Source organism: Drosophila navojoa, chromosome 5, assembly GCF_054131105.1.
Source record: "Drosophila navojoa isolate 15081-1374.11 chromosome 5, UAZ_NAV_1.0, whole genome shotgun sequence".
NCBI classification, from domain to species: Eukaryota; Metazoa; Arthropoda; class Insecta; order Diptera; family Drosophilidae; genus Drosophila; species Drosophila navojoa.
In genome coordinates, this window is record NC_142893.1 from 17,337,298 (window position 1) to 17,365,156 (window position 27,859).

Below are 27,859 nucleotides of genomic sequence, written 5' to 3' on the forward strand. Positions count from 1 at the left end.
GATTCGCTCTGCCCCATCCCCCAGGCAATGCGCTCGCCCTGGGGGCGGCTCTCTCTTTAGCTGTGGCTCGCTCACTGGCGTCGCTGGCATTGCTCTCTCCATCTCCCTCTCTCTCTCTCACTCTTGCTCTCTTATTGGGAATGACAGTCGTGGTCGAGATACCGAAACCAAAGCGCGTGCAGCAGCTGCCGCAGAGTGCTTTCTTTTTTAGTGGAATTTCTATTTTAATTTAGTTTTTAGTCAATTGCAAAGTACAGGCAAATATTAGCACTAGAGTATTGTATTAACTAAACTCATATTAGTTAACCCATCGATAGCAAATTTATTGTGAGTCTGGCCGCACCTCAGCTGCGTTTACATAGCAGGCCAAGTGTTTTCCTCAAATCAAAACAAATTATCGATTTTTGCGTTCAGCGACGAGTTGACAACGAGCGGGCTGTGCAATAATTTCGTATTACTAGCTAAAAGTGTCTCTCAGCCAAATAAACAAATACAAATCGCACAATCAAGCAATCCCTTAGACCACATCACAGCGAGATGGCAGCCAAGCGTAATACGGTAACCACACAAATACCGGAGACCCCGCCGGAGGGCACGTCCCTGGCACTGGACACACGGCTCTCACGCCACGTGGAGAGCGTAATACCCAAGAAGCGGTGAGTGTACATAGAAACGTACATACATGCATGCATATATACATATGTATGTATGTTTGTTTGTCATCTATTTGCCGCTGTCATTCTAATTCTTCTGTTTCTGCTCACTCTAGCCAGGAGGCGCTCAAGTGGTACGGCTGGGGCTACAACGATTCACAGTTTTATGGACAGCAGGGCATCATCTGCTTTAAAGGCGACAAGTACGTAAGCTCCACGAGTCCATGAGTCATATTTTTATTTAATTAATAGCCTCAAGACTCTGATCTGATTTTTGAGCCTCTTTCTCTGTCTCATAGTGTGTCTCTTTCTAGTTTGATCGGGTGGAATCTTAAGTTTCATTTCATTGTTCATATCTGAGCGTTTGCAGTTACTTAAATTTAGTGACTCTCAGGCAATGTGAGATGTGTTGTAAATCATTATAGCTTTTTTATATACTATTTCAATGTGATTTAACTGCTTGAATTATCTAAGCAGAAGAGTTAGAGAGTTGCTAGATAATATTTGTTTAGTCAGCTAAGTAATATTAGTTTGATAGTTACATTAAAAATCCCTAATTACAGCATTACATTACATGATTATATCATAATATAATATTAATATTTTTATATTTTTTTGTAATATTTATTATTTATGGTATTTACGTTCCCTTAAATTTAAAAAATTTGCCATTTATACTATACATATTGTTAAGGACTTCTGATTCCTTAAATATAAATTTTATTTGAAATTTTTATTCTTTAATTTTGGCTGTAAAAAAATAAAAATAAGTCGAGCTACATATAAATAATATATATAAAATTTATTATATTTTTTTTAAATATTGAAAACATTTTTCTTTTTGTTTAATGTAACTTTATATTTAGTTTTTACAATTATTTTAATTTTATTTGTTTATTTAATTTGGTTTTTTTCATGTATCTCCAAAGCTCTACTAAAAGTCTATGTTGGAATAACGTATACCTATGTTAAGCTCGTATATAACACTAAAACATAAAATGCTTATAGGCATATCCAATGTATATCCATTTTTATTAGAGTTAATCAAACGAAGGTAGGCTAGCACAATGTTGATTCTTATTGGAATGTGGCACATTCTTATTGGGCCTGCAATAAAGCTGGAATTAGCTCACACTCTGATTTAATTACTTTCAAAAATATTAAAAATAAATAAATATATATCTATAATTATTATTAGCTAGTTCTAAACATTGTCCCCTTTTTAATAATCAATTTCCTTCTAATTCCAGATACCCTTTGTCTGGTTGTGAGCTGCCCAGCTTTACGAATTGGGTAAAGAGTAAATTCAATTTGGATTTGGATGCCAAGAGGACGTATCCACAGCTGCCGGAAACGTACCCGAAGCCCGTGCAGAATGCGCCCTTCCTCAATGAGCTGCGTGGCTGCACCAAGGTGGAGCACTCCCAGGAGGGTGTGGATCGGCTGGTGCGCAGTCACGGCCAGACGCTGAACGATATATACAGCCTGTGGCACAACAAATTCGAGCGCATACCAGATTTGGTGGTGTGGCCGCGCTGCCACGACGAGGTGGTGCAGCTGGTGAGGCTGGCGCACAAGCACAATGTGATGCTGCTGCCCTTCGGAGGGGGGACGAGTGTCTCGGGAGCCGTCACCTGTCCGCAGAAGGAGGAGCGCATGATCTGTGTGCTGGACACATCGCAGATGAATCGCATGCTGTGGCTCAATCGTGAGAATCTCACCGTTTGCTTTGAGTCGGGCATCGTGGGTCAGGATCTGGAGCGGGTGCTGCGCGAGCAGGGCCTGACCGTGGGCCATGAGCCGGACTCGTATGAGTTCAGTACGCTGGGCGGCTGGGTGGCCACGCGCGCCTCGGGCATGAAGAAAAATGTCTATGGCAACATCGAGGATCTGGTGGTGCGTGTGCGCATGGTCACGCCCTCGGGCACCCTGGAGCGCGAGTGCAGTGCGCCGCGCGTCAGCTGCGGCCCGGACTTCAATCACATCATCCTCGGCTCCGAGGGCACGCTGGGCGTCATCACCGAGGTCGTGCTCAAGGTGCGTCCAGTGCCGCCCGTGCAGCGCTACGGCTCCCTGGTGTTTCCCGACTTCGAGCAGGGTGTGCTCTTCATGCGCGAGGTGGCCCGGCGTCGCTGCCAGCCCGCCTCGGTGCGCCTCATGGACAATGAGCAGTTCCTATTCGGCCAGGCGCTCAAGCCCGAGAAGAGCTGGCTGGCCAGCTGCCTGGACGCGATCAAGCAGCGCTATGTGACCGTGTGGAAGGGCATTGATCTGACGCACATTTGCGCCGCCACGCTGCTCTTCGAGGGTGAGCAGAAGGATGTGCAGCGCCAGGAGGCGCTCATCTATGAAATCGCCGCACGCTACAAGGGATTTCCGGCAGGTGGCCAGAACGGGGAGCGCGGCTACTTATTCACCTTTGTCATTGCCTACATTAGGGTGAGTAGCTGGCAGACATAATCTGCTTTATATATATGCTTGGATGATTGTCATTGTTGAAAGCAAAATTTGTTACAAAATTTGGTATATATTCGAAATGATCTTGAAAGTCTATATGTACTTTGACGCTCCCAATTTTTACTTAACAAGCAAATAATGGTTTGGGCAATTATTAAAATTTTTTATGTTTATATATGTATGTATATCCCAACTTTGATATTTGCCGCTTTGCTGTAACGTAAATATTATGAAATAATTAAAATTGTTTATTGCAAACAACATTTTACGACCACAAAGTCTGCGAAATGTGCGATCTTTGAATCTACTTGTTATATTCATTGTATATTTTGCATTTACTCAAATTTATGGCTTTACGTTTTTAAAAACGTACTTGTGAATTTTTGCGAATTTTTCTTGGCATTATTTGATATTTGACATGGAAATGTTTCAATGAAAAGTAAATAAATTCTGATAATTATTCAAAAGGTAAATAGTGCCATTTCGTCACATATTCATTTTATATAAATCGAATGGCGTTAACTTAAAATAGAAACAAAATAGTATATACATATATTTTTAAAAAAAATCTATCTTTGATATTTATTAAAAACTTTTTTAAAATAATAAAAAAAAAATACACAAGTCTTAAAAAGAAAAACAGAATGACGGAAATAAATATGAGTTCGACTTTTTTTTTTTAAATAAAAAAAAAAAAACAAAATACACAAGTTTTAAAAAGAAAATAGAATGACGGAAATAAATATGAGTTAGACTTTTCATTTTATTTATTATTCATTTATTTATTTATTGTTAATTAAAAAAATTTCTTGTATATATATTAACTTAATTATTATCATAATAGTATTTAAAAATAAAAATAAAAAATAATAATAATTTATTTATTTATTTTATTAATTTATTTATTTGTTACACAGAATTAATTCTAAGTAATAATGTTTGAAGCTAGAGCAACAAAGGGTTTTGGACGGTTTTTTTTAATTTTTATATACTAATCTATTAATATACATACATAGTTTTTAAATATTATAAACAAATATATTACAAATGTCTCTAGCAAATTTTCTTTTTAAATTGTTGTTATACTCTTCACATGAATCTGCTTTCTTTTTCTACTCTTTACAGGACTTTGCTCTGCATCAGGGCATTGTGGCTGAATCGTTTGAGACCTCTGTGCCCTGGGATCGCTGCAGTTTGCTGTGTCGCTGTGTGAAGCAGCGCGTTGTTTCGGTTGGTAGAAAACAATCCACAATTTCCATTTTCCAACTGTGTTCTCTATTCAAATTTTCAATTTGTTTGCAGGAGTGTGCCAGGCATAATATTCTGCACTACACGATCTCGGCGCGAGTGACGCAGACATACGATGCGGGTGCGTGCATATACTTCTACTTTGGATTCCGCTACTTGAACATACCCGATCCGGTGGAGGTATTCGAGGCCATCGAGCACTGTGCACGCGAGGAGATCTTGGCCTGCGGCGGCTCCCTGTCGCATCATCATGGTGTGGGCAAAATACGTAGCCATTGGTATCGCAATGCGGTGACCGAGACGGGCAGCGCGCTCTACAGTGCCGCCAAACAGCATTTGGATCCACGAAACATTTTCGCGGCAGGGAATCTGCTGCCGGCGCAGGAAAAGCTGAAGAAGCCAGCAGAGGCAGCAGCAGCAGCAACAACTCCTACGGCAGCAACAGCTGCTCTGAAAGCCAAACTTTAGAGTATATTTCTAGATATCTATATGTAGATACATATATAGAAATACTAGTCAAAATCTCATAACAAATACCTTCGAAACATTTCTAGCTGCTTTAAACCATTCGCATTTGGTTTGCAATCTTAGTCGGGCTCACTTTTGTATGGGTGTTACAATTTTGATAAATAAATGGAATATTTGTATAACGAAATGTCACTGCTTTGCCACTCACTAGCCGCATGCGTCTGGGTCTAACCTTGACAGTCCATAGATAACTAGAGTTCACATTGATTCTTGCTCCCTCTGGTGGTCTGGTAGTCTCCGCCTTGGGCTCTTGTCTGCCGCCAAACCACAAAGAGCAACAGACTCTCTTCTGAAGACTCCTCTGCGAAGCCGGTGTCAGTGTCGCGGCATGTGCGTTAGCCTTGAGGTAATGGCTACATGACTATCTGGAGGTTGTGTAGGGCACTTTAAGCTTATGGAGCTTCTACGAAGCAGAGGGGCCTGCCGACTAACCTGAAGAGAATGCTGAACTATGGTATGTAAAGTGTATTATATTTATTAAATTTAATTTACATTATATTTAATGAGAGAAATAATGTTTCAGGAAAACAACTTAATCTAATTTAAATATAACTGAAAATCCATTTTTAAATATGTATTATTTTAACAAATATAAATATATATATATATATATATTACTATTATTTTATTATTTTTTTAAAATATTTTTTATATTTTTTATTATTTATATTTTTCATAATATTTAAATTTGTAAAATATTATTTTAGCTATTGAAAGAAAATACCTATAAAAGTAAGCATGAAACTTATAAAATTTTATATATATTTAAAAATTATATTACATTAAATTATTTATGTCTTTTGAATTATTATATTAATAAATAGTATATATTATTTATAACTATAATTTTATACATATTGTTTTATTAAATATTTAAAGCTTTATTCGAGGTCTTTATTATTTTTATTAACAAGTTTTTGTTTTTCCATTTGCATTTTATGCACCTCCTCACCATTAAAATAAATTAATATTGACTTTTTATAGATATGTATATATTTTTTCCTTTATTTGAATGACATACAGAAATTAAAAAAAAAAATGCTAAATGAAATTGATAAGTTATATTAATAATAACATCATGTCATACTGCAGTCCTTCATTGGATATTCTTTGCAATACTATATAATATATACACACAAATAAATATAGTACCTAGTTCATTTCTGCTTTTAAATCAACTCGTTTAACTGTAGTTTATTTGCTTGAGGATTTATAGTGTAGCGCCCCTGCTGAGTGCATGCAATCCAATTGCAGCTCTAACTCCAATTCCAGCTCCAATCCAACTTGCATCCAATCTGAATGCTGTGCTGTGCGTGCCTAGACCAAAATCAAGCCAACTGACCGTCTGATCGTCTGATTTTCTGAGCGTCTCATCTGATCATTGCGCTGTCATTTGCGGTTTGCCTTTGCTTAGGCTTTGCTTTGTGACTGTCTGCAGCGTCGTTGCTGCGATCGTTCAGGCCCAGAGATCAAATGTCATCAAGTTGTCAACTTCGTTAGCTTGCCAATGGCAACAACAACAACAACAACAACACCGACAACGACTTGCAAATCTCTTTTGGCCAGCTCCTTGCGCTCGTTAATAGGCGAATGGGAATAGGAATGAGGCGCATGCGCAGTCAGCAGCCGGCAGCTGCTTATTGATGGTCGGACTGTCTTGTCTTGTTACCGTGCCAATGGCAAATGTTAGTTACTCCCCGAAAAGACTTTCAACACGCACACACACACACTCACATGTGGCAGCACGCATGCAAGACCTATGAATAAAGATTAACATCGGAGAAGTGTGCAAAACTTAAGTCGGGTCTCTCTAAGCTGTTTAAGTTTTCTTCTTCTCTTTTTATTTATTTCTCTTCTTTTTTTTCTCCTTTGAGTGCCAGCCCCAGCGAAATTGTCAGCAATTAACCTTTGGGTCAGTCTCTAGTGTTCAGAGTCTGTGGCTGGCTCTCTTGCTTTCGCTCTCCGGCAACGCTTGCAGTCCTGTGATTTATGCCCCAAAGTGCCTTCAAGTCAAACACAATCAAGCTGGTAAATTTATGGCTCAGTCCGGAACGCTGTTGCAGTCCTGCGCAGAGAGACGTTGGCCGGGTCCACCCTGCGGAGAGACGTATTCATTCATATGTCCATAATGGCCATTCACATCGTGCACTGTCACATTACTCAGCCTCCGGTTTGTTCTGGTTCCATTTTCATCTCCGTTTCTGTTTGTTTTTGACGAACAACTCGGCGAAACCTTGAGCTGCCGAGATGCGTGCAGCACGCTGTGAGCTAAGGATTTGTCTACCTGTGCTCTGGCTAACTCAAATTAGCATAGGTGCGCTAGAGGATGACTCTTACGGCTGTAATCCGATGCTCATTTATACCTGTGACAGGTATTTGGGTGGTTTATTCGAAAGGAACATTAGTTTAGAAAATGTTAATTTTAGTTTGTATTAGCTGGCATGTAGGATTCGAAATTCGACTTTTTCTATTATTATTAACTATATTTGTTTATTTATTCATTATTATTTTAATATTTTAAATATACTAAACATTTTTAAAATAATTAAATCGACATATTTTCTATTCAACAAACTGTTTTTAATTAAAAATATACTTCAATAATCGCTTCATATTTATTCACTTTATATTTTCGTACAGTGTATTCTGGCTTACGGGCCGTTTCACACGGCGCATGCGCAGGCAAACGGGGCATTTGTACGACAGCAGCAGCAACAACAACAACATGGTAGTTAACCCATTGAAGCCTATACAACTACCACATATGAATGCGCGATAACTGCGCTGCTGCAGCCGGCGTCGCCAGTCGCGACGGCAGCGCGAGCCTAAGCTGCGGCTGCGGCTCAGTTGCTGTAGCACCTGGCGCTCAGTTGTGGGCAGCGCGGCGAGCTAACAACAACGGCAAACAAAACGCAAACGCAAACGGAAACTCAAAGGCAAAGCCAATCACAATCGCGACGTGCCTAGAATTTTGTTATTTGTTTCGATTTTGTACGAGATGAGTTAGAACTTAATGTGGAGTTCGTTTGGGCGAAGTAAAACGAGAGAGGGAGAGCGAGCGTACGAACGAAAGATAGAGAGTCCAGAATACAAGGAGCACAAAAAGTGAGAGCGTGAGCGCGGGAGTGTGTGCATACGTGTATGGCTGAGTCTTTGTCTGCGTCTGCGTCTGTGTCTGTGTGTGTGTGAGATCAAGATCTACTACAGGCAGCAGCTAGCTGCAGCTTCTCATCGCCTGGCTGCAGCAGTTACGATTCGTGCGCGTCGCTTGCAACATCAAATTGTTTTTCGGTTTCCGTTTCGGCTTCCATTTGTTGTGCTGTGCTGTATGTGCGTGTGTAACTTTGTGTGTGGGAAAAAATGCAACAAAAATGTGTGTCCATTAGTTGTAAACGTTTTGGCGCTTGTAATTGGCGGCAGCTGCTTTTGTTTTGCCTTTAAGAGCAACCAACAGTGAAACAGGTGCGTCGACGCATGAAAACCTACCAAAAAAAATTAAATAAAATAAAATGAAAACAAAAACAAATATCCATTACAAATGCAGCTATAAAACGAGTAGAGCTTAGGATAAAAAATAGTAAAAAAGCGAAAAAACTAAAAGCAATTAAATCATTAAAAATGCATTATAAACAACAACAACGACAACAACAGCAGCAACTCAAGGGAAATTCTGTAGTGGTCAGAACACCTGCAATGACTGGTAGAAATTTTACCAACCATATGCATTCGCTGTGAAGATGCTGCGCACACTACTACAGTGATCTCTGCCCCTAGAGCGCAGCTTCGACCTGTTCCGCACTGAGTCATTAGAGCGATTCGCACTAAAAATGTACCCACGCCATTTTCAAGTGTTTTATATATCGTGTGCTTTTCGGACTTTTATGACCAAGACACTAACTCATACTCAAGTTTGCTTGATTTGTTGAGGCATTGGACTTGGCTTAAAAGAATCGCTTGAATTGGCCAGCACACCAACGCAAATACTTGGTTCTTAATGTTTTGGCTTATGGCTTCTATGCGTGGGCTCAATTCGCCTGGCCAAGTTATGGCCAAACGGCGCAGTGGCCAAATGTTCGTTAATCAAATGCCATGATATGAGTGTAAACTTTTAATTGTTGTAATTGAAAAATAGTTGGCATCGTTTCGCTCGGTGTGTGGGCTAGAAGATTAAGGCACTTAATGGAGCTCTGCTGCTAGTAACTAGCAGTTGAAAGCAATAAAGAAACTTTAACTACAGCAATAATCTTATTATTATTTTTTATTTATAAAAAATCTAGTTTTTCCTTGCCTTTATTTTGTTAAATTCTATTTTTAAGATTTTAGAAAGCACCAATATATTTTTTATTAGCTCGTAAAACTTGAAAATATTTTTTGCTTTGATAGAGATATTTTAAGAAGATAATGCATTTTTTCTGATTATTCAATTTCGAAGTTATTTATGGCTTAGATTTTTGAAATGTACGAATAAAAATTTGATTGGATAGCATAAGAATGTAAATATTCACACGAATCACAAATCAAATTCATTTTGCGGGATTATCAGAGCTGTTTGTCATCGAAAAGATAAATTCGTTGAGCTCGTAAAAGCCAAAAATTTTTTTTACTTTTATTTAAATAAATCTATTTTAGGCTGCAGTAGAATTGCCGAAGAAATCTAAATAATAATCAAATTGAAAAAAATGTTAAATTTTATAAATATCTGATTTGCTTATGCTCTATTACTATTAAATAAATCTCAATAATAATCACTCAATGAGATCTCAGCGTATTAAGATTCTAGGAAAAACAAATATCTAACTGCTCCGTCTAGTGCATGACTTTATTATTGATTCATGTTCACGTCTTTGGAGTCATGCGGGCTGTCGCTTGAGTAATTTATCTAATGGATACTTGAACTGCTCATCAAGTTGACATAAAACAAATGTTAGGCATAAAGCTGCCTGCTCAGCATAGCGAAACATGAACAGCAATAACCGCAACAATCGCTATAACAACTTTACATTTGCAGTGAACTACGGCGACAGCAGCAACAGCAACAGCAGCAGCTGAAGGCAAATGCATTCAAGGTGCGCTTAATTAACATGCAACTGACAACAGCAACGGCAACAGGCAAGCAGCAGCAGCAACGACGACAGGCCAACGACAACAGCACGTCAAAGAGCGCAATCGAAGTTATCAAAAGAAACTAAAATTGCCGGTAGGCAGCAACAGCAACGAAACTTCGCCAATCAGTCAAAGGCTAAAGATGAGTTGTGCAGCTGTGCCCTGTAGCAGCTAATTAAAGCGCACAGCGACAGCAACCATTGCCCCATCATCGATAGCAACAGCAACGACAAAATCAGCGACAACGGCAACACTAACAACTGGCAATAGCAACAGCAACTTGGCAACGGCAACGGCAACATGTAAGTAGCAACATGGCATTTGACTTTCTTTCAGGCTGCCAGCAGCAGCAGCAGCAACTGCAACAGCAGCAGCAACTGCAACAGCAGCAGCAACAGAGGCAGCAGTTGTTGACTTTCTAAGCCAGTTGCCAATTTGGTGCAATGGCAGGCGGCTGTTTTGGCAACAACAACTAGCAACAGGCAACTCGGCAACTGGCAACTCGGCAACTGGTAACAGCCATTGCCAGTTGTTCATTGTCGCTTCGCTCCCGACAATTGTTTGGGGAGCCACGGCGACTGGGTCGCGTGTTTGACACAAATGCCGCGCATAGTTTTGAAGGCGGTTCGGAGCAACTGCGCCTTATGGTCAAAACCAGCAAACAGTTAGCAAAAGAGGAAAAACAATATCAGTATATATACCTATAAGCTATGTATGTGTGTGTGTATGAGCAGTAACTGCTTCCTGCGCTGATTGCATTTTAATAAGCCAGCCGCGTATCTCAGAGATACTTTAGCCCGGCCCGGCAAAATATTGCATGTTTGCTTAAGTAGCAAACAAAAAATAATAAGCTGAAGGCGGCACGCAAACAATGTGCAGACAAAATGCGGCTCTCGGGGGCTCCGCATCGCGTGCCAATGCCCATACCATGGGTCACAATGGGTTAAGCTGCCACATAAAGTATGCTGAAGTTGCAAAAAAAAAGAATCAACGAAAAATAAGACTGCGGGGCTACCAAATAAATTATTAGCAAATTGTGTTAAGATTTTATCTGAAAGCCATGAAGAGAAACTTGATATAAAAAGTATTTTATTGCAGATTAAATTTATATCTCCCAAAAAATACGTTAGATAATAATAATAAAATATTTTATATATTTATAAAAGCATAATAAATGATATATTATTATGTTGATAGTTGTGTGAGGTGCTTAGAAAAATATATAAAATTTTTAGTTACTCAACTTAAATTTGATTAAAAAGTTTCATCTCTTTAGATAACTTTTTTTTAAATCTTTAATTTAAACTAAATTTTTACAGAATTTTTAGCTTACTTAAAATATAAAATATCTCACAAAAATATCTCAACTAATGTTAATTTAATAAACACATAAATTTCTTCACTGTTTCATCCCTTTCATACAACATCAAGCCGAATGCTTTGAAATTAACATACTTATTGTTTATTGGGGAATGATTTTTATTTTGATTATTTTCTCATTTCTGACCCACTGTAAGGCACATTTCATCCCATTGAAAGGCGGCAGCTGCTTTGATGCAAAGATCTCGAGCTTCGGTTTCGACTTGGAGTATTGGTTTTTTATGCTCAGACTCAGTTATTTGGCAATTTGTCCGATCGCACATTACGAGTAAAAGAGTTTTTTTTTTCCATTTGGTTCGTTGTTGGCATAGTTTTGAAAAAGTATCTTTTATAAGCTGTGCGCATTGCACATTGGCTGAGTTGCTTAGCTGTTAATAGGCTTAAAGTGGTTGAGCAATGGCTGCAGCGGCGTCGGCTCGTCTGAGTGGCATTATCCATCAGGCTATTTGCCACGCCTCGTACAACTGAATTAACAATACGACAATAGCGACAACCAAGCTGGGGGTCAACTGGGAATCTTGTCTCAAACGAACTTGGCTAACAAAGTAAACAAAGTAAAAAAGCAATGTTCAGCAGTGCAAAAGGCCATAATAATAAAATTAAATAGAAACACCACACGAAGCAAAAATGAAAAACGAAAAACAAAAACAATCTAACGTCAAGTTTAATGTGAACAAATTTGTGCGCTAGTCAAGCCATTACAACAACAACAACAACAATTATTGCTGCAGTGCCTGCTACTGCCGCTTTTATGTTGTTCTCGGGGTCGCTTAGCATTTTTTTTAGTGTCAGTCATTAGCCAAAATATGAGCGGCAAAGCAACAAGCTATCCGGACTGAGTAGATTAAATTAGTTAACTAACAAATTTATGCAGGCCTTACAGAGACAGCGGAAAAGCGGGCGCTTGAAGAAAATCCAATAAATTAAATATGAGAAAAAAATTGAAGTGCATATAAATAAGAGACACTAAATGAGTTGCAGATATAAATTTTAATGCATGCCTGGATGACAATATTAATACTAAAATTAAATAATACTGCTGGCTGTTCCGGCTTGAATTCCACATTCCAGTTTTTGTTTTTAATTCCAATTCGAAATCCGCTTTATATATTAAAATATTAATATAAAATAATTTATTTTTTTGATTACATATTTAAAATATGGGCATTTAATATATATCACAGAGTTTTCTAAATTCAATATTATTTGCAAACATCTTGCATTCATGTATATTTAATTTTTGATATATATATTTTATATATATTTCATTATAGTTTTATATATATTATAAAATATTATATATTTTTTTTAAATTATTCTAAGAATTTTGTATATTATACTAAGAAATATTATATATTTTTCTTATATTCTTCTAAGAATTTGTAGGAAATCGATTGTCTGATTTTTATATTATTCTAGGAGTTTCAGTATTATCTTAAATGTGATAAATGTGAAATTTAAAATAGGTTATTTTATATAATTTTAAAACTGGCAAAGTTTGGTGAGCCTTTAAAAAAAATAATATATATATATATATATATATATATATATATATATATATATATATATATATATATATATATATATATATATATATATATATATATATATATAAATAAATAATAGCATAAAAATAAATACAAATACAAAAAATGCTTTTTACCATAAAAAAAAATCACCAAATTAACACATTTTTAATTATAAATAAACATCCCATTTTATTGCACAAAATTTAAATAAATTAAAATATGCTAATATTTGTTGTCGAATGCTCAACCCATCAAATGGCCTAATATGTTTTTAAGACGTAGTTGAAATAAGCCAGAGATGAGCAAGAATATTGTTTTTGTCGAAATATTCGATGTATTCAAAACTCAAAACAAAGAACATCTTAAACATGTTCACTAAAACCTCGTGGGTGCTTAGTTATTTATGCAGCATCATGTGTTGGGGGAGCTTATCTAAATGCACACGTTTTTCTAATCAATAAACTGAAATCTGAGACGGGCCAAAAACGCATTGTGCGGTTTTTCTAATATCTCAGCGCAACAAAGCTCTAAAGTTGCGCGAGTCGTGTCAAAAATTGCTTTGTATTTTATTATAGTATTTCTCTTCGTTGTTGTTGTTGTATTTTTGGTTTTCTTATTTTCGATTTTTGTTGGTGCATTGTTTGAGCGATTTGTTTGAATTTTGCCGACCGGCGACGATTGGAAACTTGGAGCTGGGAGCTTGGGCAGATGTGTCTCGCCAGTGCCTGGGTTGCGAAGGGGTCCGCTTGACTGTGTCTTAAGTTGGGTTGGCTTTGGCTGGCTTGGCATTTTATCCAGTCACGCTGCAAGTTATTTGCGTCGTGCCCAAGAAGTGCTCTGTTCTCTGTTATTATGCCAGCCGGTTCCATCATCAGTGCCATCGTGAGGAATAACGCTTGCCTCTGCAGTTTCTGGCCCTGGTAACTCGAGCTTTCATTTTGATTTATGCAGTTGGCAACAGAAATTGCTGCGCTTGCCTTAACCGAAAGGGTGTATTGGACTAGAGATGTTGTTTGTAACATTTTTAATGTGAATTTTATAGATGGGGAACTTTTCGCTAAGCGTGAAATAGTAGAGCTATGTGTTTCTTTTTCGATTAATTTTTTCATAATTTATTGCAATATTAAAATTTATTATTAAAATAAAAATAATAATAAATAATTTATTAAAATTAAATTAAAGTAAATATTTATTTATATTGTGTCCAAAGACATCATAAAAGAAAAAGTATACAAGATTCAAACATGTAAAAGTAAATAAATTTATAATAGCTTTAATATAATAATAATAAAAAATAATTGTCGCTAAATAAATATTTAAATTAATAAACACAAAATAAATGTAAATATATATAATAGTGTATTCATGCGACAATTATTTTGCACTTAATTTTATACACTTTTTTTTAAATTTACAATTTTTATATATATTTTTTAAATATTATTATATAACACATTTATTAAAATACTTATATAGGTATATTCATACGTCGACTACTTTTCAATTACGCTTTTAATTTAAAATACCTTTTTTTTTTGCATTTCTGGCTGATTTAGTTTTGTATGTTTATATGATATGAAATCCACTTGATGCTGCACTTGTTGAATTTCGATATGTTGTGGGAAAGTTGTTAAATGGGTTCCCAATTATTCTTGGGTTGCACATATTTGTGGCAGCAGCTGGCCAAAATGTATGCATAAATATTGATGCTCATTTCGTATGCAGCAGCTGCCTGAGATTGTCTCTTTTTTATCATAATTTTCTTTTTATATAATTATATCTCAGTAACTGCCCTGCCAAGTTTTGAGGCAGCAATTTGCAAGTAATTCAAGTCGAGTTTTATTTTGTTGTTTGTTTGAGTGAATGAATGAATGAAATCGAGGTGGCCTTGGAGACAACTTCCGTTGTTTGGCAGCGAGTGAGTGCCAATTGTGAGAGTCACTTGTCGACGCGTTGTCTATTGTGTAGATACATATGTCGGAATAGCACTCCACACTCATCAGCTTAATGTCCAATCATAATTGGTCGACTGAAGGCTGCGCTCCATTGTCGTGAAATTCGCTCAGTGTAATGAGCACTCGTAACCATAATGGCATAATTATAATGCCGCCAGGCCCAATTCCAAGTGTTGAACCAAAAAAAAAACAAAGCAAAAAATACTTGAGTTTCGCCTGCGGTCCATTTCGTGTTGCGGTCAAGTGTCTGGATGATTATGTACAAAGTGTTTGCATGCACTTTGAGGGTCTAGCTCTAGGAGTGGAAGTATCTATTACAGCACTTTAGACATATTGAAAAGGTACATACATATGCCTTATGGGAAGCTCATTCTCTTTGACGATCAGTTATATTTTGATGTCATCCCTTTGTCCTACGCCTCTGTGTGGAACAGGTTTACGGACTTACTGCGAACTGTCAACGGGCTGCTACGTATTCACAACTCATTATTTACACTCGACATAGTTGCTATTTTTGGGCTATCGAATTTCAGTTATTTCAGCTCTGTTCTGTTCTCAGTGCCTCGTTTGCATATGACACAAATACGATTTTCAGATTCCACAGCAGAGCTGAACAAAATTATGTTTTCTGTTTTTGTTTTCTGTGTGTGTGTGTGTGTGTCTTATGACCAAAGACGACTGGCGTTTTAAATATTTACAAGTTGTCACCATTTCGGGGCGATTCGTTTGGCCTCCAAATATTTGCATATACAATACATATTTATTTATCTATTGACGGCCTCTAGAAGCGCTCCACCTGCTCAATAAGCCGATCCCAAGCTAAGCTGGCCAATTGCGCAGCAGCAGAAAAAATAACAAATCAAAAAACTTTTTTCAACTCGGAAATTGTTATGAGTAAATTTGATTTTGTTATTTCTCACTTTTTGCTTGTGTTTATGCCCTCACGACTGGCCAGTAATATTGAAAACAAAAAGGAAGCAAAAACACATTTTCTGAAGTCGACGTCATCGATTGCCGCGGCGCCTCTCAATTGAAATTTGCGAATCACTTTCACCGACATGCATTTGAAATTTGAAATTCAATTACGAAACCCAGTACGCCCAGGTCTTAAAAGTCGCTTCAACTTATCGCCGGCGGGCAATCAATGCAAAGAGCGTAAATGTTTATTAATTGGCGGCAGGCGGGCAAAAGCCAAATGCAATTTTTGCAAAACGGGTATACACCACTAGGAGTTATCTAGTAATTGAGCAGCTATGAGTATAGATGAAAATATAGATAACCATATTAGTTGAGGCTATTTTATTCATATTACTTAGGGTCAAAAATATATATTTTGTATTTTTTCGATATATTTTTTCAACTATTCGAGCTTTGAAAATATTTAAAAAAAATTTTAAATTATTTTAATAATATATTTTATTTCAATAGATTATATATTATTGTTTTTTTTTTTTTTATATATATTATAAATTTTTATTGTATACATTTTAAATGAATTAATTATATAGTAGTATTTTAAGGATTTTAATAATTTTTAAATTTATTATATAGTAGTATTTTAGTATTTTAATAATTTATTATATTTTTTATTATTATTATTAAAATAATTTTGAATGATTAATTAGTTTTAAATTTTAATAATAAAAATAAAATAATATTTTGAGAAATTAAATAATTATTTAAATAATATTAAAATTATATTATTAGGTTTTTATTACAAAAATGTATTTATACGTTAATAAAAATTTTGCTGAATAATTTGAAAATCATATTTATGTTTTATGATTTTTAAATATACTTTAATAATATAAGATATTATTAGATTACCAATAATAAGTAAATGATAAAGCTTTGCTTGCTGTCCAATTGCCTTCATATACCCTGTATATCTGTCGTTTGGCAGTTTAGTCATCTGAATTGTCAACATGCTCGAAATCGATTAATTAGCAAGTAGCGTAATGCGAATATATAAACTTTTCTCATTATATACAACGTGCATCATCTATTAACAATTTAATGGGAATAAGTTATAAAATTCACAGAGCAGCAAAGCAACGAGAGTTAGGAGTTGTTGAAGGTAAGCGTATGCAATGCATGTGCCGTGCCTAATGAAGCGGCGTCATCGCATCACAAGCTGTGACATATGCAAATTGCGTATACGCCCCGCAGCACAAATGCCATAGCTGTAACAGCATTTAGTTTACCTTTGTGGCAGTCTCTAATCAGCGCTCAGTGCTAAATTGTTTGTGCAATGATGCAATAAGCGGATTTGTCTCTGCTTTACAGTCCAGAGGCGTGCGATCGAACTGGCAGCGGATCGGTCAATGCGATAATTGACAAAGTGTCCGAGCTGAGCTGAGCTGAGCTGGCAAATGTTTTCCGACTGTGGGTGGGCAGGTCGAGCGATGATCATGACTGAGATGATTGAGCTGGAGAGTTGCTCACCTTTGGCTAGCCTAGTCCACGTTCGATTGTAATCAACTTGAATACTATATTTATGCCGCCTGCCCCACGGCTGTCGCAGCCTGACTTCACTGTAGAGCATATCATAATTTACGACTTGCAGGGTAGCCGGGCAACCGGGCAGTCGGGCAGGCGGGCAGGCGGGCAGGCGTCAGGCCTCAGCGCACGCGTTTATTCTGTTTTCGATTATGCGCCTCATGGCATTTGGCAGTCATAAGCTGGCGATTGGGTCGCCGGCCTTGATGGCTAGCAAGCCGCCTTTGGCGTTTGTATCTTGCGCCTGCATCTTGTATCTTGTATCTTGAATCGCGCTGGCCGCCGTTTGCTGACCACATGGGGCGGCAGCAGGAAATTTGTTAGCCTGCCATAAACAGCGCCGAAACGTATAAATTATGATTGCAACGGGCCGCGACTAGACGCTTATCGATATGCAAAAAAAATAAATAAAGAAAAACGCGGGCATAAATGAAAATGAGAGAGAGAGAGAGAGAGAGAGAAAACACGAAGCAAATCCCAGCTCGTTCGCTTAGCGAGCGAAAGTGTTGAATGATGTTCTAGCAAAACGTTTTCAACAGCCGCCCAGCGGCCAAAAACAATTTCTTTTAATTAATTTCCAACAACGCTGTGAGCCGCTCAGTTGTCTAGACGCAACAACACGAAATACTTCACACGCCGACGCTCGAACCGTGTGACAGGTGCTGATTGAAATGACCCCAAAAGAGCGAGACATCGCTCTAAGTGGAAATCAAGATGGAGCTGCCTTTCACACTTGCGCGGAAAACAAGCGTAAATACTGTGCACACAAACAAATTAAATGCCTGCAACAACTACAAAAAAAAACTCTAAATAAAACGAGAAATTTACATTTGATTTATTGCCATAACAAAAACATTCACTTTACAATTCAATTCCATTCAATTCAATTCATTTGGCTTGCTCGCTTAGGAGAACAAATCTTTGACTGCGTCGACAGCATCGTTCTAAGAAATATATATATAATAAATATATTTATATTTTATATAGATTATATATGTATGCTGTAGGCTTACAAAGGTATCCTTAATACTGTCCCATAGATCAGCGTTGGCCACATCCGCATTGACAGCCAACAGGATAACAGTTAAAATTAGTAAACCGTTGTAATTCATGTTGAAATTGCGTTTTTATTTCTTTTTTTTGTACAATTTTCGATGATGCAGATGCTGCTGGAATTATACGACTGTCGTCTTATCTGGTTGGCGTATAAATAAATAGCTTTACAGACGCAACGCAGCTGATAACGCTCAATTTGCCAAAAAAAAAAATTGAGAATTTTTGTGTTAGATTTAGAGAATATGCAATACTCTGAATGCGGATAAAAAAAGGATTTTTTGGAAAATTTGCTTGAAAAGTTGGTTTGAGTTCTATAAAAAAAAAATATTTATTTGAGTTGAAAGTAATTTAAATAAATATTTGTAAAGATAGAAGTAGCCAAAAAAAAGATTTTAATATTATATTTATTTATGCAATCATTAAAAAGAAAATTAAATGGCTTTCTTTTAAATACATATTTTCAACAGCTTAAATTCTCAACAACTTCTTCTATGCTTAAATTTGCAAAAAAAAAAAAGAAAAATAAGAAAAAAAAATAACTATATTTCTAAAAATATTTACATATAATATACACATTATTTTCAACAACTAAAACTTGGCATTACCATGCTGCATGGCTAGTCTTCTATGCTATTGCAGTGTATCATTCTAATATGTAGTTGTTTATTCCAAACTCGACTCCAGCATTCTTGTCTTCCATTTCCATTAGCAAACAAAGCAGAGTACAGCAATTGCTCATAAATGTGCTTTACATATGTATGTGTATATATATATATAGTTGATCAGCTTAATATGTTGCTTCTTTTATACGAAATGTGGTTCATATTGGGTATGGCCGACGACCAAATACCTAAAAACTAAAAGTTGTACATTTATTTATGTAAATTGCCATTACTTCAAACATCTTTCAGATTCGTCTTTTTAGTCCCGCGAAAAGAAATCTTGAGCAAAGACTTTATCCTAGAATGAAATTACAAGAGATTATTTATTTATCGATTTAGATAACTAAAACTTACGAGATCTTTTCCCATTTCCTCGACTTGATTGCCCAACTTTTCCTGCATTAAATCGTTTTCTTGATAGATGTGGACATACTTTTTATATATGTATATATTCTACTTACAATATCGTCTATCCAATTTGCATAGACTTGAGCCATGTTTATGGCTAGGAATAACGCCCATAGAGTAAGAAATCTGAGAGAGTTCATCTTAAAGTGAAATGTTGCTTTTTCTGCTGCTGCTGCAATTGAACTACTGAAATGATTGCATGATCTGTGACTTTTATATGAGATGAGATCAGAGATTAGCATGGCTATAAATTCTGATTGGGATTTCCCCGTCAGCCCATAAGAGCATATAAATTAAATTTGCAATCGGATGTGATTGACTGTTTAATACTGGCTCAACGTTTGAAGAGTTGTCTATCTTATAAGGGGCTTCTTTAAAATTGTGTGAAGCTAGCAAGTTACTAAAATCACATATTCTACATTTAAAGACTCTTTGGAGTTGACTGATTATGGAATATACTTAAATGACTCTTTTTTTCTTATATATAAAAAAATTCTAGTGCTTGCTGTTATTTTACTTTGAGTTGTAAAATTCTCTTTAATTATTTTAAACCATTTAAAAATATAATTTTTTGTCTAGTTTTAAATTTGTAAAATTTTTAATTTTACATATTTTTTATTTATTTTTTTATAGTTCATAATTTAGTATTTATTTATGTTTTATTATTATTATTGAAATATTATTGTAACATTATAATTCTTATTTTTAATTTAAAAATTAGTTAAATGTATGTATAATTTTATTTATTTTTATTTAAAACTCTATTTATATCACCACAAACAAGTATTATGCAGTTAGTTGCTCCATCTTCAATTTTCCAAGACTTGTTTTAGTTGCTGACTTTTCTCGTTTTTAAAAAATATTAAAGCTGCTTCTGCGTAATTGTTGGGCATTTCCAAGTGGCTAGCGATTAAGAAAGAGGCTAAGTAATAAGTTGTAGTATAAATAAAAATATCAATTAATTAGACATATAATTCCAATAAACATCTTCGCTTGTTAGGAACTTTTTCAATGCGACAGTCATTCAGTTGACATTCGCTGGACAACTTTATTAAAGCCCCAAGCTAACTTACAAGCCGCACAGTAGTCCGTTGCTCTGCGGGGCTTCTGTAGAAAAAACGTCGACTCGCACAAGTTGTAAAATTTAAACAGAAAAAAATATTAAAAATGACAAACGCTATAAAAAAAAAAAAACTGATCCACGCCGGCGGTCAAACAGGCACATAAAAAAATAACCAAAAAGTAAAAAAAAAATTAATGACTTCCAAGCAAGGCGGCAACAATTTAAACAATACAAAATTACATTATCCACAACACATCAATAAAACATTTTGTTGTTGACTTCGATTGCTTCGAGCTGGAGAACTGGACAACTGGAGAGCTTGAGACCTGGAGAATTGAGACCCGCAGAGGCCTCAGGCACCGGCTAAGCCGGCTATCGTGGCGAAAAATCGATTGGGTGTGACGCATAAATAATTGCAGTCATTTATTTAAACATTTATTGCGGTGTCCGCAATGAGATTTCCATGTGCAGAAATCTCTAACGCATAATTAAAAGCCGTGAAGTCCGCAGGCTAAACTTGTTTATGAAATCATAGATACATATACCAAAAATACGATACGATACGATATATGAATGCGAATTATAACCGGCTCACTTATCTCTTACAAATCGGGTTTCTGCGCTTTTTTATTGGTTTTTTAATTTTAATTCTGCCAATAAGTCGCAGCTAATTTGTATCTACGTCTCGAGTCGAGGGTCGCGACACTTAATAAGCAACGAAATTTCATGGAGCATGAAATTTTGCTGTTAGCTCATTAACAGTTCGGCGAACCAACTTCAAATTTCAAGCATTTTAATATATTCATTCCGTCGCGCTTCCATCGAACGAACACATTAGCATAAATTTATAAACAAACACATAAATCAATATGCAACTGACTAAAGCGTTTGCCTTCAAATAATGAAGAAATAAAAACAATTTCATGGACTAGTTGCAGTTCAATAGACGCCAAGCTGATAACCGCCCTGACATGGAAATCTATTAGAAATATTGAGCATCGCCTACAAGGCGGCAATTGTGTAAATAGAGAGCCATAATGAGACATTCATTGATAATTATAATTGCGGCTATAGGCAAACATTTCAGTTTCATTTACAATTTGAACAAGAAATTGACATAGCTGACGCTTTGTGTCATCATACGACACAAACAGAGCGCTGTATTGGTATTTTATTTATAGAAATTTCCATGGAGAGGAAAATAGTAAATATAATTTATAGGAAGTCAATATTAAGAAGTTGCTTAGGAATACTTATAAACAGCAATATGATGGAATAGTAATTAATACAAAACTAGATATTTTTTTCTAGTTTTAATTTGATTCAATATAAATTTACTTTATTAAAAAATAGTCGTAAAGCAAATCTAGTTTACTATAAGTCAGTCAATTTGAAGTAAGAAATTATCCATTTGTTTGTTAACAGCTAGTTTGACATAAAATATAAATATTAATATAAATACATAATACTATTTTATACATCTATATTACGGCTTATGTGTACGGTTTATGTGTAATACACATACTTTTGTCTACTAAATTTTCCATCCAATTTATGATCTTGTCTGAAAAAAACTTTCAGCAAAAAAATAAATACTTATATTTAACTTGATTAATACATTTTTAGTTAATGAATTATTATGTTAATATTCTATATTAAATTTTTTCAATTTAATGAGTTATGATTTTAATTTTCTATAATAGATAAAAAGTCGAATTATTATTTTTATTATTTTTATTTATTATTATTATTATTTTTTATTTGTTTATTATTTTTTAATATCAATTTAATTTTAATGATACTCCAAATGTTTTGAAAGACTCTTACTGCAATTTATGCTGATGTAAAATAATGCTTTTAAATAAATTACGCAATAATTATTTTATTATTATTTATTTTACAAATTATTATTTTTTGTTTGTACAAATTATATATGGGAACACAAAATCTCTTTTTTTTTAAATTAGTATTACTATTTTTATATATTTTTTTTATTTACTATTATGCAAACACTAAAACAAAATTATATATAAAAGTATAAATAATATGGCTATAACTACAGCAAAAATCAATTGGTTTTCTTCGTATTATATCATACATTCATAAAAATCATTCAGGTAATGCAAATTTGCAATAAATATACATGTAAAAATCTTTATTTCACTTTGATAAATACAATCAGCATCGCTGTGAAAATTTGCGCTGCTTCCTTGTTTACTAAACATTGAACTGAGCTATAAATAGATGCGAGAATGTTTAAATTTTAATAACATAAGAGCCCAATATGTCAGTTAGCTAATAACAATTTCAATAGATAAAATTTTTCCAAACTGATTTTTATCAATGAATGAAATTTTAATATGAACTGCTTAAATGCTTTTGTCTATATTAATTGTTTCTATTGTTTTTAGTAGCCAATAAATTTATATTTATTTAATGTGCGAATATATTTTGACATATTTATGTGTTTATATATATTTAAAGCATACTCTTATTTTTTAAATATATAAATAAATAATTATATATATATATTTATATAAATTTTTTATATAAATGAAAATGTTTTTCTGATTTATTTTTTCGATTATATATATATCTCAAAAATATTTTTTCTTTTCTATATTTACGTGAATAAATAAATAAGGAAAACATTTTTATTTATATAAAATATAGTGTCAAGCTGCAAAGTTCTTCAGCCTCAAATGTGTAAACATCAAGGGCTCTTGGCGCGTTGTTATGTTAACGGAGTCTGTTGTAGTGCGTGTACTGACAGACTGCATGACATGCAGTTTGACACCTTGTAATGACTGAAAGTGTTTAGGTGTTATCTTATCGCTGCTTGTCAATGTGTTCGTGTGTGCGTATGTGAGTGTGTGTTACACATGCTTTTTATATTTTGGGGGCAACAATAACATTTCGCTGTCGAGAGCTTGCATTGGGAAGTAGTTGGCGTCAATTCTTGTTGTTATTGGATTTACTTTGCCGTTTGCTGTTTACAAAGTGGGCGAATGCACTCGATTCTTGCTGCAATATTCACTCATGGTTGGGCATATAGACAAAGTTGTCTGATGACTTTGCTAATTCAAATTGAACGACTCGATAATTATGCTGTAATATTGTCTCTAGCAAATAGTAATTTTTTGAGTTGTTGCTGATATAAATAAACGAAATGACTTTGCATGGCTTGCAACATGAAACATCAAAGTGAACTGTGGCTCCATTGCCAGCCCTGCGACAGGCAGGCGACACCTTTTGGCTTCATCAATCATTTTTATGTGCATTGGCGGCGCATAGAATCAGCCATATCGACGCTTCTGTTGTCAGCCTTTCAAATGGGTGTGCAGAGAGGGAGAGAGAGTGAGTGAGAGAGAGAGAGAGAGAGAGAGGGGGTATATAGATACTCTCAGCTAGCTGTAAGCGCTTATCGGGCATGACGCTTGTTTAGGTGTTTCCAACAGGTTACGACGACGCCGACTCTGGCAAACTGTTCAACTGGTTTGAGCTGAGCTGCTGCTGCTGTTTATATTTATTAATTATCGTATCGATAACTCTACCATTTGTGAGCTGAGCTTCGAGTTGGCTCAAAAGCAAAAATCAAATGAGAGAAGAGGAAAAAACACCAAAGCACAACAAAGTTCTGTCTTGCTGCTCTTTGTGGCCGTCAGCAAGCAAAATAAAAGAAATAGAAATAAAAAGCAATATATAAAAGCAAATACACACACTCAAACACACAGATACAAGACAAGTACATATGCATGCAGAGCATAAAGTTCAGCGGCAACTCGTAAAGTTTTTCTCTGCCGTATTTCAGTTCGATTCGAGCGATTTTCGAGCGCGGAGCGTTGCGTTGCCTCGTTCACGTTGAACTAAAAAAGAAATAACACTAAATAAATAATATTGTATAAAAAAAGAAGAAAAAACATAAAAATATATAAATCGTTTTTTGTTTGTGAAGTGTGTAACGGTGCTGAGTCAGCCGAGAGTGCAGCAAGTGAATAATAATAATAGTTCATGCAATGTGTTCTCTAGTGCCCGGATTCGCACCCAAATCTGAAATGAACGTTGTCGCCATGGCGTGGCATTTCGCTGCCCATCAAATTTAATTAATTTCGGGCATAGAATTCCCATTTGGCCAAGAATAGTGTGCATGCCAATTAATTAGCCAGCTGACTCGCAGCGAAGCCATTCAGCATGAGTGTGAGTCTTGGTGATATTGGTATCGGAGCGGGTAGTTTACCCGGCGATTTGCTGTCGTACGATGAGTCAAAGTTTGCCCAAAAGCTAACGCACCTGACTCCCACGGAACAGGAAGCCGTCAAGCGTTTTTGGAGGTAATATTGATAAGCGGCGAGCATATTGTGCGTTGCCTAGGTCCGCATTGAGGCCGGAAAGCTTAATTAATTGGGCGCTGTTTAGAGATTAAAGATCGCTCGTTCGACACATTCGATGTGGCGGCTGCGACGCCTTTCCATGTGGGTGTGAGTTAAAGGTGTGAGACCCAAGTTGTGGGTAACAAAGCGAACCGCTTAGATATACAAATCAAATGTGACAGAGTCCCAAGCTAATTTCTCAGAGCTGATAATGAAAAACCGGTTAGTTAGCTGGCTTAAAGCAAAATGCCAAAAACTTTGATAAATTGATTGCTTAAATAGATTTTTTGTAAACCAAAATCAAGCGCAACTTAAAATATGCGATTTTTAAAAGCATTCCAGAGTATGACTTGACAGCTTTATGAAGCTACGAAAATTGAATAAATAAATATAAACAAAAATTGCAGACTGTTTTGAATGAAATTCTTGAATTATTTACCATAAAATAAACAAGAAACAGTTGATATATTTTTCATTAAATAATAAATCTTTATGCTTCAAACTATTTTTTTCTTAAGATATCTAAAATATTATTATTAAAAAAGTGTATTATCATGTAAGGATTAATATGCAAAGAATATAATTATTTACTTTATTATTAAAAATAAAATTGATTAAAAATTAATTACAAAATTTTTAAACAAAAAAAGAAAAAGCTAATCGTAAAAAAAATAAAAATAATTTATATAGCAACCCAACATATTTAAGCAAAAAACTTATTTAGTAGTAAAAAAAAAATATAAAAAAAAAATAAAAATAAATGAGAAACAATTAAATTTTTTTTGCAAACAGCTTATTTATTTAATTTGACTTTATAATTTTTTTTATTGTTTATTTTTTTATTGATTTATTTTTTCATTGACAACATTAAATGCGAATTCGACATAATTGTGTGTCTTTGCTATATAATTTTCAAAGTTTCTCATAAAATATGTTTTGATATGTAATTGAACAAATGTACTGGAATACCACAAAAGCTGTCAATCAAGTATTTTTTGTTGGTCCGCGTGCAAAAAGTTGAGCAAAGCCTGTGAAAACGCGTGTAGAGCGCGTGTAAAACGCGCAGGAAACGCGTGCAAGCTCTGGTGCACAAATATTTGTTTGGCTATTGACAACTGTTCAAATAGAACTTATCTATACGATTTATAAATAAATCAATGCTTTGTTAGCCAAGGGGCTGAAGGCAGCTGTCGCATAGAATGCAGCAAAAATGCGCTTTGCAGTTGCGTAGATAGAAAGATACTAAGTTGAGGCGCAGATACAGATACAGATACAGATGCAAAGATACAAAGATACTGAGCACACTTGCTGCGCCTCAGGGTGCAGTGCAGGCAGCAGTTGCTCGACACAGGAAAATTATAATAAAATATATCAAGCTGTCAACATTTTGAGTTTTGCCTGCGGCCCCTTTTGTTCTCATTGTTGTCATTGTTGTTGTTGCTGTTGTTGTCGTCGGTATTTTGAAACATCTTTGAAACTATGCGTGCCACAAAATCCACAATAATCTGTTTGCCATGCCATCAAGCACAAGGGTCTGAGCCTATTTCATTTTCAGGCACTCATTAGTGAACTTCGCTCTCCCCTTTAGCAGCAGCCCCACCATTTAGAATATATATATATATATGTATATGTATGCATTTCTTTTTATTTTCCTGGAAAATTGTACATGCGTGCAGCATTTCTCATTTTCATTTGTTTCAACGGAAGCTGCAATTATTTATAATTTGTTGTTTTTACTTTGGTTTGGCCAAGTCCTCTAACCTGATGCAATTAGTCCCAAAAATGGCGTTGTACGGTAGGTGACGGGGAATGGGGGGTAAGCACAGCCAGCGAGCATATCTTATTAAATTAATTGCCTGTCATGTTGCTCCACGCTTTCGGCAGCAACAAGCAGAACAGCAACAACAACAATGTTTGCTGAATATTAAAATAAAATAAACAAATCATATTGAAAGCCGTCTTGCGATTTGCAGCCATAATTTCGTTCACATTGCGCTTATTTCGATTCCAAAATTTATGTAAAATGAAAATTTATGCGTCAACTGATTTATGCGGTTTTCCGTATCGCATGCATGACATCGCCATAGAGGCCGCCTCCCCCGCATCTGATCATCAGCTACTCCCCCCTCTCCCAGTCTGTCAAGTTGCATCCATGTGCGACGAACGACGAGCGACGGCGTCGCTTATTTTTGGAGCGCAGTCCAAATTAATATGTGTGTTTATGATTATGATACACGTATCATTATGCTTACACATAAATTTGTCTTTGCCTCTGAGCTGGGGGAATAACAACATTGTCAAACAATCGACTAGAGAGTCTTAGAAGGAGGAAAAATCTCTATGTATATGTCGAGACGTCATATTGGAGCATAAACACAATTCCAAGTCTGTCTGCAATATATTTTTATTAGCTCTTCTTTTCGAATAGTAGGATTATGCAATATTTTCGTAAGAGAAAATTGTTGCATGCAGTTTTTTATAAAAGAAAAAAGTTGTTAGGAAAATTGTTTGGCATATACAGAAAATATATGAGTGAATAAAATTAATATATATGTAATATATGTAATAAATAAATAAAATAAAATAAAGCAGCCATTAATTACTTTTGTTTTAATATCTTTTAGACTGTCTAAAATTTTTATTCATTAGACTGAAAACCGTAAATTGTATTTTATTTAATTATTTATTATAATGTATGAAAATAGTTCTGATATTTTATTTTTTATTCATATATTTATAATAATAATATTTTTAAGACGCTTGAAAAATGTTCTTCTATTTTATTTATAATTCATATATTTATAATAATTAAATTTTTAAAACGCTTGAGATTTAACTTTTTATTTGCCTATGAAGCCTTAAAAATTTATAAATTATTTAGCAATCACTTCAGTTCACATTTATATACTTTTACATAAGTTAATGAACTGTCTCTTTATTACAATTGC

General features: G+C 35.2%; 2 protein-coding genes and 2 long non-coding RNA genes across 5 annotated transcripts in view; 2 read left to right on the top strand and 2 right to left on the bottom strand.

Annotated features, from left to right (window-relative positions):
- Nucleotides 1-120: 120 nt before the first annotated feature.
- Agps (alkyldihydroxyacetonephosphate synthase) lies at nt 121-5,013 on the top strand. The gene is made up of 5 exons (XM_030387704.2): nt 121-656; nt 770-856; nt 1,904-3,092; nt 4,236-4,340; nt 4,413-5,013. Exons 1-5 carry the CDS (start codon nt 538-540, stop codon nt 4,824-4,826), a joined length of 1,914 nt encoding a protein of 637 aa, XP_030243564.1. The 5' UTR covers nt 121-537; the 3' UTR covers nt 4,827-5,013.
- A 2,737-nt stretch (nt 5,014-7,750) lies between these two features.
- The window catches only part of Kank (KN motif and ankyrin repeat domain-containing protein 2 kank), a 40,691-nt gene continuing 20,582 nt past the window's right edge, over nt 7,751-27,859 (top strand). Inside the window, exons 1-2 of one of the 2 annotated variants that reach the window (XM_089261791.1) lie at nt 7,751-8,348; nt 9,895-10,291. In XM_089261791.1, coding sequence (XP_089117917.1) covers nt 10,290-10,291 — 2 coding nt within the window. In that variant the 5' untranslated portion in view covers nt 7,751-8,348; nt 9,895-10,289. Of the gene's footprint in view, nt 8,349-9,894; nt 10,292-24,100; nt 24,873-27,859 lie in introns of those variants that run through there. The other variant, XM_089261790.1, reaches the window with a different exon arrangement.
- On the bottom strand, nt 18,164-18,676 carry LOC115563952 (uncharacterized). Its single transcript, XR_003980493.2, has 2 exons — nt 18,366-18,676; nt 18,164-18,296 (listed from the first exon to the last, which is right to left on the bottom strand). It is a non-coding gene; the product is annotated as an uncharacterized LOC115563952 (long non-coding RNA).
- Nucleotides 18,932-19,718, bottom strand: LOC149091131 (uncharacterized). Its single transcript, XR_016197045.1, has 3 exons — nt 19,532-19,718; nt 19,425-19,466; nt 18,932-19,368 (listed from the first exon to the last, which is right to left on the bottom strand). It is a non-coding gene; the product is annotated as an uncharacterized LOC149091131 (long non-coding RNA).

Coding starts and splice junctions, on each gene's coding strand:
- Agps (XM_030387704.2), top strand. CDS start 538: ATGGCAGCCAAGCGTAATACGGTAACCACACAAATACCGGAGACCCCG. Junction 857..1,903: donor ATCTGCTTTAAAGGCGACAA/GTACGTAAGCTC, acceptor TTCTAATTCCAG/ATACCCTTTGTCTGGTTGTG. Junction 4,341..4,412: donor TGAAGCAGCGCGTTGTTTCG/GTTGGTAGAAAA, acceptor ATTTGTTTGCAG/GAGTGTGCCAGGCATAATAT.